General features: G+C 38.1%; 1 protein-coding gene and 2 non-coding genes across 4 annotated transcripts in view; 1 reads left to right on the top strand and 2 right to left on the bottom strand.

Annotated features, from left to right (window-relative positions):
* Positions 1 to 18,014, top strand: part of PRKCI (protein kinase C iota) — a 71,306-nt gene that overhangs the window by 10,249 nt on the left and 43,043 nt on the right. The window contains exons 2-3 of one of the 2 annotated variants that reach the window (XM_006057466.4): positions 36 to 91; positions 4,243 to 4,364. In XM_006057466.4, the coding sequence (XP_006057528.1) occupies positions 4,250 to 4,364 (115 nt within the window). In that variant the 5' untranslated portion in view covers positions 36 to 91; positions 4,243 to 4,249. The remainder of the gene's footprint in view (positions 1 to 35; positions 92 to 4,242; positions 4,365 to 18,014) is intronic. The other variant, XM_006057465.4, reaches the window with a different exon arrangement.
* Positions 11,823 to 11,895, bottom strand: TRNAA-UGC. The gene has a single exon. It is a non-coding gene; the product is annotated as a tRNA-Ala (tRNA).
* On the bottom strand, positions 16,795 to 16,986 carry LOC112587504. The gene has a single exon (XR_003112025.3). It is a non-coding gene; the product is annotated as a U2 spliceosomal RNA (small nuclear RNA).

The raw sequence follows: 18,014 nt of genomic DNA, 5'->3' as shown, positions 1-18,014 counted from the left end.
ATACCATAGGAGATAATATTATTCTCATTTTATAGGTGAGGAAATTGAGCCAACAGAGAAGTCAAATAATTAACTTAAGACCATACAGCTGGTAAGTGATAGAGCCTGGATTCAAACCCAAACATACTGGCTTTAGCTCTCATGTCTTAACCATTATACTATGGCTACCTCGAATATGTCATTCCTCCTTTGTGGAATGCTTTTTATTTTACATTTCCTCGTGCTTTTTTTAGAGTCCAACATATGACACCTCCATTTACTCAACATATATTAATTGAGCATCCATTCTGGGCCAGATGTTGTGTTAGATACTGGTGATACAGCGATGAGCAAAACAAAATGCTTACTCTCTTGAATTTTACATTTAGTTGGGGGAATATGTATAAATTTTTGGTGCTGGCAATGTATTTTCACTGAAAAAAAAAAAAAATCAGTTTCATGTACTAAATTGTACAGGCTCCTCTGTCCATGGGGATTTTCCCGGCAAGAATACTGGAGTGGATTGGCATTCCCTCCTCCAGGGGATTTTCCCAACCCAGGGATCAAACCCAGGTCTCGCGCATTGCAGGTGGCTTCTTTACTATCTGAGCCACCTGGGAAGCCCATGTACTAAATTAGACTCATTAAATCTCTGAAACAAGGATTATAGTTTTTATTAGCCAGTCTCTTAAAAGCGAGATTGACTTATTGTACCCATTATGCTTTTGTCACAAAATAACATCTGATGGTAGCTATGCTTTGGGTGGATGCTGTTGTGGGAGGTAGTGCTGCAGATGAGCATTCAGGTGGTTTTTCAGGAGTACTTTTGGGGTTGATAGCTATGGAACATAAGGGGAGGGAAGGAAGCAAGCTTAGGTAGGGAAATATCAAGATGCTGTGAAGTCTCAACAGAAACCTTAGCTCACCCTCTGGGGAGTTCTAAAGATGAATTGGCACTTCATAGCTTTTGTAAGTCACATGTAGGACCTTTATACTGAATTGGTAATTGGTTGTGGGCTGACCAGGAACGGGCTTTGACTATAGATGAGGAGTCAAATCTCTGAAAGAGGCTGAAGACTGGGGATGTCTGCTGGTAGCATTCCCGGCAGCTGGTATGACAGGTACTCTATTGCTAATGGGGAATTCTGAAGGTGGAGTGGAGAGAGGAATGGTCAGATCACAGCATCCACAAGTGTCATTAGGAGATGTGGATTTGAATTAATTTTCTGTTTCCTGTGAAACTCTGGCAAATATTCCTTTGTGCTTTTGCTTTTTAAATCTGTAAAACAGGATTAGTTTGACAGTTATTATGAAAATCATATAACCTGTTTGTTCAAACACCTGAAACACACTAAAGAATCTGTATATGTTTATAGGCTAAGGAAACATAAACTGTGGTATTTCCTTGTCAGTTCAATTCAGTTCAGTTCAGTTGCTCGGTCATGTCCGACTCTGTGACCCCATGGACTGCAGCACGCCAGGCCTCCCTGTCCATCACCAACTCCCAGAGTTTACTCAGACTCATGTCCATTGAGTCGGTGATGCCATCCAACCATCTTATCCTCTGTCGTCCCCTTCTCCTCCTGCCCCTAATCCCTCCAAGCATCAGGGTCTTTTCAAATGAGTCAGTTCTTTGCATCAGGTGGCCAAAGTATTGGAGTTTTCAGCTTCAGCATCAGTCCTTCCAATGAATATTCAGGACTCATCTCCTTTAGGATGGACTGGCTGGATCTCCTTGCTGTCCAAGGGATTCTCAAGAGTCTTCTCCAACACCACAGTTCAAAAGCATTAATTCTTCAGCTCTCAGCTTTCTTTATAGTCCAACTCTCACATCCACACATGACCACTGGAAAAACCATAGCCTTGACTAGGCGGACCTCTGTTGGCAAAGTAATGTCTCTGCTTTTTAATATGCTGTCTAGGTTGGTCATAACTTTCCTTCCAAGGAGTAAGCGTCTTTTAATTTCATGGCTGCAGTCACCATCTGCAGTGATTTTGGAGCACAAAAGCATAAAGTCAGCCACTGTTTCCAATGTTTCACCATCTATTTGCCATGAAGTGATGGGACCGGATGCCATGATCTTAGTTTTCTGAATGTTGAGCTTTAAGCCAACTTTTTCACTCTCCTCTTTCACTTTCATCAAGAGGCTCTTTAGTTCCTCTTCACTTTCTGGCATAAGGGTGGTGTCATCTGCATATCTTAGGTTATTGATATTTCTCCTGGCAATCTTCTACATTCAGTTAAGGAATATTTGAGTCCCTATTGTGTACATAAAATAGTTACATGAATGTAGTAAAGAGTCAAGAATTTTTATCTTCCAGTTTATAATTTAGCTAAGGATGTGTGTATGTAATTAATTGAATAACAAAAAAATGGAGCATAAGATACAGGTTGGGCAGGTTTAGAAGTGTAGACCACTGGGGCTATGAGGTTAAAAAAGTTTTAATGGAAGTTGATGTTGAAGAAAAAAGATGATGTTGAAGAAAAATTTCTACCTCCCTCCTTAAACTGAGGAAGTGACAGGATTAAAACTTGGATCATCAAAGTCTTATGTATGGGGATTGTGAGTACAGATGTCTATAATAGAGTGTTTGTGCTGGAAATGGTGGGATCACGTTAAGAATAGAAATTGGAACCAGCTTATCTAGAGTATTAAATACTACAAAGAAAGCTAAAATTACAGATTTAGGAGATACTTTCATAGAGTTAATAGATAAAACACTAAAAGTGAATTAGGTTTCAGAAAGAGAAAGACAGAGAAGGAATATGAGAGAAGGTGTGAAGAATGTCTTATGATTGAAGACAGAAGGAGACTTAATAAGTGTTCAGAATGGTAGAAAGGGAGACGGAAACAGACTGTTACGAAAGCCAAGGCAAGAGAGTTCTAAGAGACAGGGGCATGAAACCATGATATGCTTAGGAAGAGACTCGTTTTCAAGAAAAGGCCATTCACTTTCCATGTGTGGCTCTCTGCTAAGCTTCTGTAGAGTCTCTGAAGACTGGAGTTTTAACTTTTTTTTGCAGATGACTAATAATTTTAACACCTTACTTCTTACTCCACCTTCTCTATTCCAACTACCCATGTCAGTTCACACAGTCCCGAACACATTTCCTTCCTTTCTTCAACAACTAGTTATTGAATACCCGTTCTGTGCTAGACATTGTGTTGGCCACCAGGAATATAATGAACAAAATTCCTACTTTCATCAAGCTTACATTTGTAGCTGGGGTAGATGGTAGACTCTAAACACTGGTTTATCTGTCCAGTGGTAGAAGAGGTAGGTCAGAGGGGCAGCAAGGGCCAGTTCCTACAGGGCCTTGTAGACCCTGCTGGGGACTTTGGGTTTCCCTTTACTTTTGGAAAAGGCATTTGGAGAGTTTAAAGCAAAGGAAAGACGTGAACAACATTAATTTTGTAAAACCCTTATGACAGAGCCTGGCACATGGAGATCGCTATATATTTGTTGAATTAGTCATTGGGTCTATTTGACTTTCCTTGGAAAGGATGACTGTGGCTGGCTACTCCGTGGGGATCAGATCACAGGGAGTCTTCTCATGGTTCCTTGGAGGAACACCCAGGCTTTTGTTCTAAAACATTTTGTTGTGTTTTTGAGTCTTGTAGTAAATAGCTGCTTGGTGGATTTATTTAGGTGTTACGATTTATCTAACAGTAATGTGAAAATAAATGCACATTTATGTCTATTCCTTTGTTTTGGGGGTGTCTACCTTATAATATGAATTATATTTTAGAGTCAATTTTGGGGATTGGATTGCTAATCTGGGTGGTTAGTCTGTGGAAGTTAAGGCTGAAGAAGAGGACGTGACAGATCCTTATTAAATTTTTGAAGGGCCATCTCTTTGATGAAGATAGACTTCTAGGGAAGGGGAGATTAGCGATTAGAGACTGTAAGATATTTCAGTTAAGTATAATCCAGAAGCCGACCAATAATAGAGCTACTTGTCTTTGGAGTATTGTGCTTACAAAAGAGTGAGCTTCTGATAACTAACATTAAAGCAAAAGTGGACCTCCTATTTGTTAAAGCAGGTAGGGTGGGCTTCTTGAATGAGGAGGGGAGATTAAGATTTCTCACAAAACCACTGTTTTTATTTTTAAGCATTATTAAGTATTGGTGTTTTATATTTTACAGAGATAGTTTACTGGAAGTGACACGTGTTGATGCTCACACAGAATCTCTGAAGTCCATCAAAACATCAGGCATTATTAGTCACTCTCTAACTTAAAACTCCTTTTTCTTTTTCAGGGATATCATGATAACACATTTTGAACCTTCAATATCCTTCGAGGGTCTTTGTAATGAGGTTCGAGACATGTGTTCTTTTGACAACGAACAACTTTTCACCATGAAATGGATAGATGAGGAAGGTGAGTGGCAAAGAGAGGGCTGCCTGTGTGAGCATTCGATTTCAGATGCCATTCTATTGTCTGTTTTTAAAGTGTAGTAAAAATTCTAATTAATATAAGGAGGGAAAGGTATGTTAGAAATTTGATGCCATTCTTATTTTCCCTCTAAAAGAGTACCAGAGAGGCACTTCCCTGGTGGCTCAGCGATAAAGAATCCGAGTGCCAATGGAGGAGACACAGGTTCTATTCCCAGTCCTGGAAGATCCCCCATGCCACAGAGCAACTAAGCCTGTTCACCCCAACTATTTGAGCCTGTGCTTTAGTGCCCATGAGCTGTAATTGCTGAAGCCCACATACCCTAGAGCCTGTGCTCAGCAACAGGAGAAGCCATTGCAATGAGAAGCCATCACACCACAACCAGAGAGCATAGCCCCTACTTGCTGCAACTAAAGAAAAGCTGGCACAGTAACATAGACTCAGCACAGCCAAAATTAATTAATTAAATGAAAAAGTGATTGTGACAACCGTTATTTCAAAGGTGGTGGCAGAATTTATTTTTTTAATGTTATTTGGGTGTGCAGAGTCTTAGTTGGGGCACATGGCATCGTTAGTTGCTGCTTGCGATCTCTTGGGTGCAGCATGTGGGGTGTAGTTCCCTGAGCAGGGATCAAACTTGGGCCCCCTGCACTGGGAGCTGAGTCTTAACCATGGGACCACCAGGAAAGTCCTAGAAACTTAATTCTTTAATGACTTGTACACAGAAAGCATTTATTTTATATCTGTGTGCTGAGAAGGGATATTTTTTATCCTCAAACTTAACAAAAAACAAGTGTGACAGTCAACCCTGAATGCATAGGAGTCTCAGAATAAGAAAGAAACAGCATTCACATATGCCTGAAATATCTGCAAAGTTTGAACTAAACCTCTAACAGAGTAAAAGCTTTTGAAGGGGAGTAGGTGAGGGAAGAACCAGAAAGAAATAGAGAAAAAAGAAAGTATAAGACATAAAAAGGCATGAAGGTATGAAGAACATGGTATGTGGGGAAGGGCAATAATTCACTAAGTTGAAAGAATGGGGAGGCCTCCTCCTCTTGGTCCCATTATTGAACCTGAGTTGGAAGAGGCAAGTCTGATCTCAAAGTGAAAGTAAAAACGTTAGTCACACTTAGTCATGTCTGACTCTTTGCGACCTCATGGACTGTAGCCTGCCAGGATCCTCTGTGCATGGGATTCTCCAGGCAACAATAGTGGAGTGAGTTGCCATTCCCTTCTCCGGGGGATCTTCCCGATCCAGGGATCGAAGCTGGGTCTCCTGCATTGCAGGTGGATTCTTTACCATTTGAGCCACCAGGGAACAGAGGTAAAACCACTACCAGATCACCCCCAGCTGGCCACCACCAGAAGGAGGGGGGCCATGATCCAGAGGAACCAGCACAGTTGAGAACTCTGCTCTGAAACTACAGACGACATTTTAAGAGCACATTTTGAGAAATGGGCACACTGACAGATCAAGCAGTGATGAGAGACACCCAGACAAAACTTTCTAGGACTTTCAGTCTTATGACTTACTCCAGTGTTGAAGAGGTGGACGTGGCAATGAGTGCAGAACCACAGGAAGTTGCTGGGTGTTTGGTGAAACCAGGGAGCTGTTTCTGGAGGATTCTGTAAAGCCTAATGCTCTTTTGAAAGCAAAGAAAATTTTTGTTGATGGTATTAAAGAAGATGCAGAAGAATATGAGCAACTGCTTTGAAAAGTATGGCAAGATTGAAACTATAGAAGTTATGGAAGACAGGTAGAGTGGAGAAAAGAGAGGATTTGCTTTTGTAACTTTTTAAAAATATTTATTTACTTATTATTTGACTGCGTCGGGCCTGAGTTGCGGCATGGGGGATCTTTCATTTCGGTGCACAGACTCTGGTTGAGGCGTGTGAGCTCGGTAGTTGCAGGGTGTGGGCTTAGTTGCTTCTCGGCACGTGGGATCTTAGTTCCCTGACCAGGGATCAAACCTGCATCTCCTGTGTTGCAAGGTGGATTCTTAACCATTGGACCACCAGGGAAGTCCCTGCTTTTGTAACTTTTGATGATCATGACACAGTTGATAAAACTGGTGTTCAGAAATACCACTCTATTAATGGATGAGCTGTGACATGAAAAAGGCCCTTCCTAAACAAGAAACACAATCTGTGGATCACAAAGAGGTCATTAAGATGGATGTGGCAACTTTGTGGGTTGTGGTGGAAACTTTGGAGGTGGTGGAGTGTTTTTATACTTAATGTGTTAACCAGAAACCATGGAGGCCTAATTACACTAATGCTCCTTTTTAAAATATAGCTCCCCCTGCCAGCAAATAATTAAAATACTACTCAATTGCTATTCAGATCAGATGCTGATTATTCATAAGGGCTATTATTGCTGCCCCAAAAGGGCTTTATAAAAATTGAGATTTTATGTTAATTTACTTTAAAAAAAATGACTGCTGAGGGAGAGATGCTTAAGATAAAGCTAGTTTCTAAATTATTTTTTAAATCAGTTAATTTTCAAAATTAAGGATGGGGAGTGCTAAGGAACTTGGGCTAGATCCTTGCTACTTGAAGTACATTCTGTGGTACTTAGTAGAAAAGGGGGCTCTCCAGCCTCATCACTGAATCAGAATCTACATTTTAACAGGATCTACAGGTGAGCTGCATGAATATTACAGTTTGAGAAGCATAGGACTAGATCCCAGAAGGCTTTGCAAACCACATTAGCCTTTATTTTACATGATGGAATGTCACTGAAGTATAGTTGAAAGATGCCTGAATATGCTAGTTTTGTGTAATGGTTCTCAATTAATTGTAATACTCATGGAATTTAATCTTAAGGAATGGCATTTTAATTCAATATTTGGGGCTGGCTATTTCTGTATTCACTGATATGAAGAGCCCTGAAAAGATATTTTTCTAGCTTCAAGCTATGGATAAACTGAAGCCCATTCTCACTTTTTAAGACATTTTTTAAAGTTTCTCTAAAGTAATCCATGTTTACTGTTTGCGGGGGAAAAGTAGTAGAGATGATTATGAAATTTAAAAAATCTTCTGTTTGCCCTTTATCCTCTCTCTTCCCTCACCAGTCCTGGTCCTAAGGGAAGAAACCACAGCTTAGTGTATATCATTCTAGATATATCCTATGCATATATAAATATTCTTATTTCTATACATCACTAATAAACAGCTTATTTCACATAAAAAGAAATATATGCAAGCCAGTGAACTTTGATAATGAGTATTGGACATTGTTTCATTTCAGTATGCCTCACTTTATATCATTATCTTTTTTATAACCCTGTGAAATATTCCATATTGTAGATATTTCATGATTTTTTTAATCTTTGATTGATGGTCATTGGACTGTTTCGAGATTTTGGCTACTATATAATAAACGTTTTTATATGTAAATTTCTTCTGTTGTATGGGACTCTCTCAGTAGTAAATGCACACGGTATGCACATTGTAGATTTTGGTAGCTAGTGACAGTTTGCTGTCTAAGAAAGTTAAACCAGTTATGGCACAGCTACATTGAATGAGAACATCCCTTCACTCTTGCCTTCACCAGCCTCAGGTATTATGTCTTTAACATTTGGGCTCCAAAGTCACGGCAGATGGTGACTACAGCCATGAAACTAAAAGACGCTTGCTCCTTGGAAGGAAAGTTATGACCAACCTAGATAGCATATTAAAAAGCAGAGACATTACTTTGCCAACAAAGGTCCATCTAGTCAAGGCTATGGTTTTTCCAGTGGTTATGCATGGATGTGAGAGTTGGACTATAAAGAAAGCTGAGAGCCAAAGAATGAATGCTTTTGAACTGTGGTGTTGGAGAAGACTCTTGAGAGTCCCTTGGACTACAAGGAGATCCAACCAGTCTATCCTAAAGGAAATCAGTCCTGAATATTCATTGGAAGGACTGATGCTGAAGCTGAAAATCCAATACTTTGGCCACCTGGTGTGAAGAACTGACTCATCTGAAAAGACCCTGATGCTGGGAAAGATTGAAGGAGGGAGGAGAAGGGGATGACAGAAGATGAGATGGTTGGATGGCATCACTGACTCAATAGACATGAATTTGAGCAAGCTCCGGGAGTTGGTGATAGACAGGGAAGCCTGGCGTGCTGCAGTCCATGGAGTCAGAAAGAGTCGGACATAACCAAGCGACTGAACTGAACGTTTTTTAAATCTAATAAGTGAAATTCTAGCTTTGTATTTTATATTTTGTACTATTTAAGAGTCAGACTGAGTTTTCTCATCTATTCAACTACTTTTTGACCTTCTCTATCTGATCTGATCTGATCTAAAGGTTTGTTTAAATATTGTTAATTATAAATGATGTGGATATTTCATAATACGTCTTCAGCCTGAAAATGAAACTGTATAATTTAGCACAGTGCATAGAATATAGCTAGCATAGAGAATTCCCTGGGGGTCCAGTGGTTAGGACTTGGCGCTTTCATTGCATGGCCTGGATTCAATTCCTGGTCAGGGAACTGTGATCCCCTCAGCCATACAGCGTGGCCAAGAAAAAAGGAAAAGCAAAAGAAAAATATAGTTAGTATCAATATACTGTTTCTTACCCAAGTCAGTGTTATTTTAGTCCTGTTTTGATCATTTCTTTTTATTTATTCACCATGTAGTGCTTTTGCATTCAGTGATTTTCAAACTGTAGTGCATATAGAAGTCACTATATAATGTGGGTTGTTTGTTTTTTTTTAAGACGTATATTTATTTTATCTATTTTGGCCATGCTGCACAGCTTGTGGGATCTTAATTCCCCAACCAGGGATTGAACTGGGGCCCTCAGCAATGAACGCAGGGAGTCCTAACCACTGGACCACTGAGGAATTCCCTAGATAATGCATTTTCTTTAAAAGAAGTTGGTTTTAGGACTTCCCTGGCAGTCCAGTGCTTAAGAATCCAAGCTTCCACTGCAGGGGACACAGGTTCAATCCCTGGTCAGAGAACTAGGATCCAGCATGCCAGGTGATGTGCCCCCAGAAATAAATAAAAAAACCAATAAATGAATGAAATTGGTTTAGAGCCATCCATTTTAAATGGTCTTGGTACCTTTATACTTTGTATCATCTTTGCCTGGAGAGTTCTTTTCCAAGATTGTCACATGGTTGTCTCTTTCTTGTCATTCAGGTCTTAATTCAGATGTTGTGTTCTTCAAGAACCCCTGTTTTTCTTCTGAACCCCTATTCACTTTGTATCTTGTTTGTGTAGACTATAAGCTCCATGAAAGCAGAGATCCTGGCTTTTTTGTGGAGTTCCAGTGTCTAGAGCAGTACTCAGTAATCAGTTCAGTTTAGTTCAGTCACTCAGTCGTGTCCGACTCTTTGCAACCCCGTGGACTGCAGCACACCAGGCCTCCCTGTCCATCACCAACTCCCGGAGTTTACTCAAACTCATGTCCATTGAGTCAGTGATGCCATCCAACCATCTCATCCTCTGTCATCCCCTTTTCCTCCCCCCTTCAATTTTTCCCAGCATCAGGACCTTTTCAGATGAGTCAGTTCTACACATCAGGTAGCCAAAGTATTGGAGTTTTCAGCTTCAGCATCAGTCCTTCCAATGAATATTCAGGACTGATTTCCTTTAGGATGGACTGGTTGGATCTCCTTGCAGTCCAAGGGATTCTTAAGAGTCTTCTCCAACACCACAGTTCAAAAGCATCAATTCTTCGGTGCTCAGCTTTCTTTATAGTCCAACTCTCACATCCATACATGACTACTGGAGAAACCATACCCTTGACTAGACGGACCTTTGTTAGCAAAGTAATGTCTCTGCTTTTTAATATGCTATCTAGGTTGGTCATAACTTTCCTTCCAAGGAGCAAGCGTCTTTTAATTTCATGGCTGCAGTCACCATCTGCAGTGACTTTGGAGACCCCCAAAATAAAGTCTCTCACTATTTATAGCATGCTGAAAGAATATTTGTAAATTGTACAAAGGGTGGTAGCAAGCCTTTCCAGGGTTAGTTTTATATCACTTATTAGAGATTTAAGCATTGGGAGTTGCAGTGTATTCTGCTTTTTCTTAACCTAATAGTGTATTTTAATTAAAGGAGTCACATAGTAAATTAAATTAGGTCTTTGATGAAACAGTCTTATCCTTTTATAGTATAACTCATAGTTCTTTCTCCCTAAATAATTATTAAGTGCCCTAATTTTCCAGGGAAATCTATAAAACTGTAGCCTTTGCCTCATTCAAATAAAAGGTTTAACTTTTCATTAAGGTCTGTTGATTCCCCTATGATCCTTCTTACCCTGATTAATTCTGATACCTGTCTTTTCTTAATTTAGGCCTACAGAGCCAGTAGTAATTATTCTTAAGTTCCTTGCAATTATTTTTCAGTTGTAATTTTTCCCCTTTATTTTTAATCATGTAGGTATTAGGGCATTCTTACATGGAGAAAAAATTTTCTCTAGGATCAGTGGAAGACAAGACTATAATTTGATTTCTCTGGTTTATTAGAGTCATTGTTCTAGAAACTAAACGTTTGATTGTGGGATTTTATATCAGATCAAATAAGGATCACACGCTTACTTCATTTCTTTAAATAGACTGATGACAGCTGCTTTTTTTCTTTGTGTTCAAAGCCAGTTTTACTGATTTGTTTTGATGTGCATGTAGAAAAGCTGGTTTGCTTAATCTAACTAAACATTTTAGAATGAATAGTAGTTTTGTAATAGTTATATCCTGGTTCTCATATGCAGTGAGAGTGTGGGACAGGAAGTAATAAATGTGGCTTTTAATTCCTTATATGTGTGACTGTTTTTCCTTAAGGATGTACTTTATTGCCTTTTTTTGTTTTTTTTTGGTGGCACGGCCCAGCTTGCGGATCTCAGTTCCCTGACCAGAAACTGAACCCGGATCCATGGCAGTGAAACCCCAGGTCTTTACCACTGGACTGCCAGGGAATTCCCAAGGATGTACTTTAAAAATATTACAACCTAATATTAAGTATTTTCTAAATTTCTAGTTCTATAAATTCTAATTTATTCAGGGTCTGATTACCTGATTTAAATTTAACAGTGTCACTTCTCTTTTACTGGAAACTAGTTAACTCCTGTCACTAGCTTTTGGGTATTCTGTTTCTTATTAAAGTTTTTATTGAGAGTAATGCATGCTTTTTTAACAAAAATATTGACTTCTTTGAAGAAAAAAGTATCTCTGGGGATTTTCAAATCTCCAAAAATAGCTGCTATGAACAAATCAATGTCTCTTTTTCTGAGAATATACAACTCGAATGGATAGGGTAACAATTTTTTTCTATCTTACAAATAGACTAATATTATACAAACTGTTATTTCTTTTTTAAAAAATATGTACTTATTTGGCTGCGCCAAGTCTTACTTGTAGCTCTCAGAATCTTTGATCTTCATTGTAGCATGTGGGATTTTTAGTTCCAGCGTGTGAACTCTTAATTATGGCATATGGGATCTAGTTCCCTGACCAGGAATCGAACCCAGGCCCCTTGCATTGCAAGTACAGAGTCTTAGCCACTGGACCACCAGGGAAATTCCCTACAAGCTGTTATTTAACCTGCTTTTCACTTAGCATCTTATAAGTGTACCATCTCTTTTCATACAAGTGCAAATAGATATATCTTATTCTTCTTAAAGCCTGTATATATATAGTATTATATAATAATCCTATTTTGATGAATATTTGGATTGTTTGCAGTTTAATTGTCAAAAATTTTGGTGCAGTAAATACCTTTGTGCCTGTATTTTTGGAACAGTTATACTATATTATCTGTAAAGTCCCTAAAATGAAATGTGTCCTTGATGATAAATTGACCTCCAAAGGAGTAAATATTGTACCCCTTGTTATACTTTCACCAGTGGCATTTGTGAACTTCTTTTCCTCACACCCCGTAAAAGACTATGTGAGGGAAAAAGCTGAAATGTAATTGATTTGCAAAGAGTGGGAGAAGGTGTTTTTTGGATATAGTTCTTCAATTCACATCCTGTTGGCTTCAATAGGTGAGATTCACGGAAACTTAAAATGAGAATAATTGTCCTTTGACACAAAGAGTATGGAATATTTCTGAATTCTGGATTAAACATCTTGCATTATAAAATCTGATATATTCACAGAGAGAAAATAGAGTGCCAGAGTTTAACAGAACCACACTGAGAATGGGAAGAAACATATTTCTCTTATGTGATATTTTCCAAACATCTCTAGTCTGGTGTAATTTTAGCTGATATGTTAAGAACTAAAATAGTAAATCATTCTTCATACTTTTTCTTTATCAGAAAAAAACAGTGAGTGAAAACTTTTTGACTGAATGTATATTCAGTGTAACTTCAGTTATTTAGATAGCAGTATTGTGATTCCAAACCTGAAAATTAAAAATTGAAAATCAATATAAATAAGTAATAATATCCAAGTACCTCTGAGCAGACCTTGTTTTGTAACTGGTATTTTTCCTTCTGCTTGGAGGACTTCTTGTACTGGAGAACATTTCTGTATTGGAGGTTTACTGGTAATGAATTCTTTTAGCTTTTCCATACCTTTGTTTCTTCTTTAAAAATTTCTTCATTGAGGTATAATTAAAATACAATAAACTGTACATATTCTAAGCATACTGTTTGATGAATTTTGTCACCATGGAAACCATCATGGGAAGCAAGGTAGAGAACATGTCTGTTATCTCCAAATGTTCCTTGTGCTCTGCAATTCCTCACTCCTATTCCTCCATTCCAGGCAACTAATGATACTAATAATCTGCTCTCTGTTCCTATAGATTAGTTTCCATTTTCTAGGGTTTTATAGGGACAGAATCATACAACATGTGCCTCTTTTTTTTTGAGAGCAGGTGTCTGGCTTCTTTCACTCAGCATAATTATTGATTCTTGTGTTGTATGTGTCAGTAATTCATTTCTTTTTATTGCCAAGTGGTATTCCAACATGTGGATGTACCATAATTTGTTTTTCTATTCATCTATTGATGGACACTGAGGTTGTCTCTAGTTTGGGGCTATTATAAATAATAGTTTATAATAAACTATTTATAAATAAAAGTGTTGTGGCAGTCACATACAAGTCTTTGAATGGATATATGTTTCCTTTTCTCTTGGGTAAATACTTAAAAGTGGAATGGCTGGATCGTATGGTAGATAGTTATATATGCTTTGGTAAAAATAAAATAGGAAAAGAAAAATTTGAAGAGGAGGTGAGGTGAGGTGCTACATTCCAGGCATGTTCTCAGGCAGATGGTTTCTGGAAAGGGGTTTATATGGAAGTTGAAGAAGAGGGAGCCTTTAATAAACTGTCTAGCATGGTAGTCCCTGGAAAGTCTTCCTGTGCTCACAGGGGTAGAGGATCCCATGAGAAGATAGCTAACTTTAAGAAATCCCGAGCAGTTCTCTCAGCTCTGGCCTCTGCCCCAGCTCCATGCTCCAGACATTGTGCCCGGTAAATTCTGGCTACTGTTTATATACCAGGCTGTGGTGCTGCCTGAGAGGCAAAAGGATCAGGCTGGGACCCACCTCAGAGAAACCCCTTGGAGTGGTGGAGTGGAGATGTGTTGAGAGTTGAACGAGGAAGGACATAGGAGCCCAGTAGGGCACCAGGGCTCCCAGACATGCTCTGCTTTCTGAGAGCGTGTGTCCTTCTTGTTGGCATCCCCATCTCCAATTGCGTTGTCTTCCTTCCCTCTGTAAGTGGCAGCTACTATCATAGGACAAGTTTATAGTCTAAGCTGTTTTCTTACTCCTATCCCACCATCCCCAAGCAACCACTAATCTTTCATTATTATACATATATATATATGACAAAGTATAGTGCTTTTATCTACTTTTGTTTTTTATTTTAACTTTATTTTTCTTGACCAGGCTGCACACTTTGAATGATCTTGATTTCCTGACCAAGCATTGAACCTGGCCCCCACCCTCCTAACCCCCGACCCCTGGCAGTGAAAGTGCTGAGCCTTAACTACTGGACTGCCAGGGAATTCCCTTTATAGGCTTTTAAATTCATATCAGTGGTGTTATTCAGCACTTTTTTTTTTTATATATATATAATTTATTGAAGTATAATTACTTACAATGTTTCAGGTATACAGAAAGGTGATTCAGTTATACAAATATATATATATATACATATATATATATACACACAAATATATATATATACACAAATATATACACATATATATACAAATATATATATGTATACAAATATATACATATACATATACAAATGTATATGTATGTATACAAATATATACATATACATATACAAATGTATATGTATGTATACAAATATATACATATATATATATACAAACATATATATACAAATTTAAAACCCTTTATAGGCTTTTAAATTCATATCAGTGGTGTTATTCAGCACGTTTTTTTTTTATATATATAATTTATTGAAGTATAATTACTTACAATGTTTCAGGTATACAGAAAGGTGATTCAGTTATACAAATATACATATATTGTTTTTGAAATTATTTTCCATCATAGGTTATTACAAGATTTTTTTTTTTTTTGGTATATGTTTTCTTTTTTTTTACTTTATAATATTGTATTGGTTTTGCCATACATCAACATGCATCCGCCACGGGTGTACACGTGTTCCCCATCCTGAACCCCCCCTCCCACCTCCCTCCCCATACCATCCCTCTGGGTCATCCCAGTGCACCAGCCCCAAGCTTCCTGTATCTTGCATCGAACCTGGACTGGTGATTCATTTCACATATGATATTATACATGTTTTAATGCCATTCTCCCAAATCATCCCCCCCCCCCCCACAGAGTCCAAAAGACTGTTCTATACATCAGTGTCTCTTTTACTGTCTCGCATACAGGGTTGTCGTTACCATCTTTCTAAATTCCATATATATGCATTAGTATACTGTACTGGTGTTTTTCTTTCTGGCTTACTTCACTCTGTATAATAGGCTCCAGTTTCATCCACCTCATTAGAACTGATTCAAATGTATTCTTTTTAATGGCTGAGTAATATTCCATTGTGTATATGGACCACAGCTTTCTTATCCATTCATCTGCTGATGGACATCTAGGTTGCTTCCATGTCCTGGCTATTATAAACAGTGCTGTGATGAACATTGGGGTACACGTGTCTCTTCAATTCTGGTTTCCTCGGTGTGTATGCCCAGCAGTGGGATTGCTGGGTCGTATGGCAGCAGCACGTATTTTGAAACTTTCCTCCCCCTCTTTTTTCCTAGGCCTTATGGCTTGAGGTCTATTCTAGTATATTCCTTTTTTTTTTAATTGTGCCAAACTGTATATAATATAAAATTTTGCCATTTGACCTTTTAAAAGTGTACAGTTCAGTGACATTTAAGCACATTCAGAATGTCATGCAACCATTCTCACTACTCACTTCCAGAACTTTTTAATCATCGCAAACAAAACCTCTATACCCATCAAGCAATTACTCTCCTCCTCCAGTTCCTGGTAATAACCTCTCTTATACTTCCTCTGTCTATGAATTTGCCTTTCTGTCTCAATAAGTTTCTCTATGAATTTGCCTCTAGATCACCTTTGTTTTTGAAAAATAATTTTGCTGGTTAAATTGTAGGTTGATAATTTTTTTCCACTCAGTACACTGTTTCGTACGCTTGCATTGTTTCTGATGCAGAATCTGCTGTTATCTTTATCTGTGTTTCTCTGTATGTGATATATCTCTTTGACTGCTTTTAAGATTCTTCTTTTTATTGCTGGATGAAGCAATTTGATAATTATAGGCCTTAGTTTAGTTTTCTTTATGTTTCTTGTCTTGTATGCATTTTGTATAGTTGATCTACTTGGATCCATGGATTTATAGTTTTCATCAAATTTGGAAAAATTTTGGCCAGATTCCTCTTTCAGGGACTCCAGTTACATGTATAGTAGGCTTCTTCAACTTGTCATAAAGCTCACTGATGCTCTGTTCTTTTTTTTTTTTTTCCTTTTTCTGTCTTTTTTTCTGCATTTCATTCTGTATAGTTCTGTTGCTGTGTTTTCAAGTTCACCAGTCTTTTCTCCTGTGATATCTAATCTGCCACTTATTCCCTCTAAAGCATATTTCATATCAGACATTGTAGCATTATTTCTAGACATTAAATTTGGGTGTTTTAAGAATATCTTCCGTATATACTTATCATGCTTTGCTTCTGAACCTTTCAGATATAATAACTTTTAATGTCCTTGTCTTCAAGTTCTTTTATTGGTGTCAGTTTGGGGTCACTTTCAATTGACCTTTCTCCTGTTACGGGTCATATTTTCCTGCTTCTTCACATGCGTGGTTTTAGTTTATCAGATTCTGGACATTGTGACTTTTGCCTTATTGGATGTTGAATATGTTTGTGTTTATATGAAAGTTTCTGATTTTTGTTCTGAGATGCATTTAAGTTACTTGGAAATAGCTGATCCTTCATTGCTTGATTTCCAATATCTTGAACCACTTTTTTGTCATTAATTTTTTTTTTTTCGATGCGTGGAGTGGATGGAGCAAGCTCCTATTCCAACTCCCTGCTCCAAAAATCCATTTAATATATTGTCCTCAGATAGAGGACGTATCAGATATTAAACTGATAAGAACAGATACTACACTTGATCTTAGCCAAAAGGCCGAGAAGCGATTTTGTCATTAATTTTGTCTAATTTTTCTTTTGTTTTAGGTGGAAGGTTAAATCCAGTTCTTGTTAGTTTATCTTCTCCAGAAGTGGAAGTTGAGGGTGTGTAGCTTGATAGGAGAGTACATACTTCTGGAACCACTGATTTCCACCTCCCAGAAAAAGGAAGCAAGAAACCAGAAGTCTATTAATATCTGTGACTGGGCCTAATAGTGAAAGGATGACCACCTAAATACCATAGTATTCTTGGAAAATTTTTGCAAGTCTTCATTTTAAGCAGTGTAGCCATTTAGAGTAGGGGGTGCCCTGACTTTCATAAGTGGCGTACAGTGTCTTGAACCCAGTATTCAGAAGCGAGGGGTGAGGGGGAGAGTGGTAACATCTTGGTGGGAACAGTGAGTGAATCTGTAAATCTATGTCAGGCTCCAAGATCAAGAACAGTGTGGTGGTGCTATCTCAGGCAATATTAAAGGTTGCCAGCTTTGGTTTTAGGCTATGTTGGTTCTTTCTGACATGTAGCACTGAATTCAGCCATATGCTAAAATATCTAATATAGCTAGTGTTATATTCCTGTCTCATGTTCTATACCTCGTGAAGTTATCTCATAAATAATTGAATCTTGCATATTTACCAAACACTTTGAGCTTCCCTGCTCTAATTTCTTTGTTTTAATAGGTGAAAAGGAAATGTAGATGCACTGAAAAAAGAGCAGGCCTGCTGACTAATATACAGATTTTATTACACTGAAATTCATTAAATTGAGCTGATCTCACTCTAGGTATTTGCCTGTTTTAGGATATGAATTTGGACTTTAGTAACTGAGTGGGCCTTGGAAAATAGCTTTCTGTCTCATCTTTGTTTCATGATGACTAGGCATGGAATGTTTTACTTCTGAGTTACATGTGCTGCTTTATCAGGCATTAAGCAACTGGCCTGAAAAGGTAATACCTGAACCAAAAACATTCAATCCAATAAAAACAAAGTAGATTTGAGTATACACAGTGTCAGTGATTAACACTTACTTTCACACTTCCT

Source organism: Bubalus bubalis, chromosome 1 (assembly GCF_019923935.1).
Source record: "Bubalus bubalis isolate 160015118507 breed Murrah chromosome 1, NDDB_SH_1, whole genome shotgun sequence".
Taxonomy (NCBI): Eukaryota; Metazoa; Chordata; class Mammalia; order Artiodactyla; family Bovidae; genus Bubalus; species Bubalus bubalis.
This window is presented reverse-complemented; position numbering and strand designations above follow the sequence as displayed.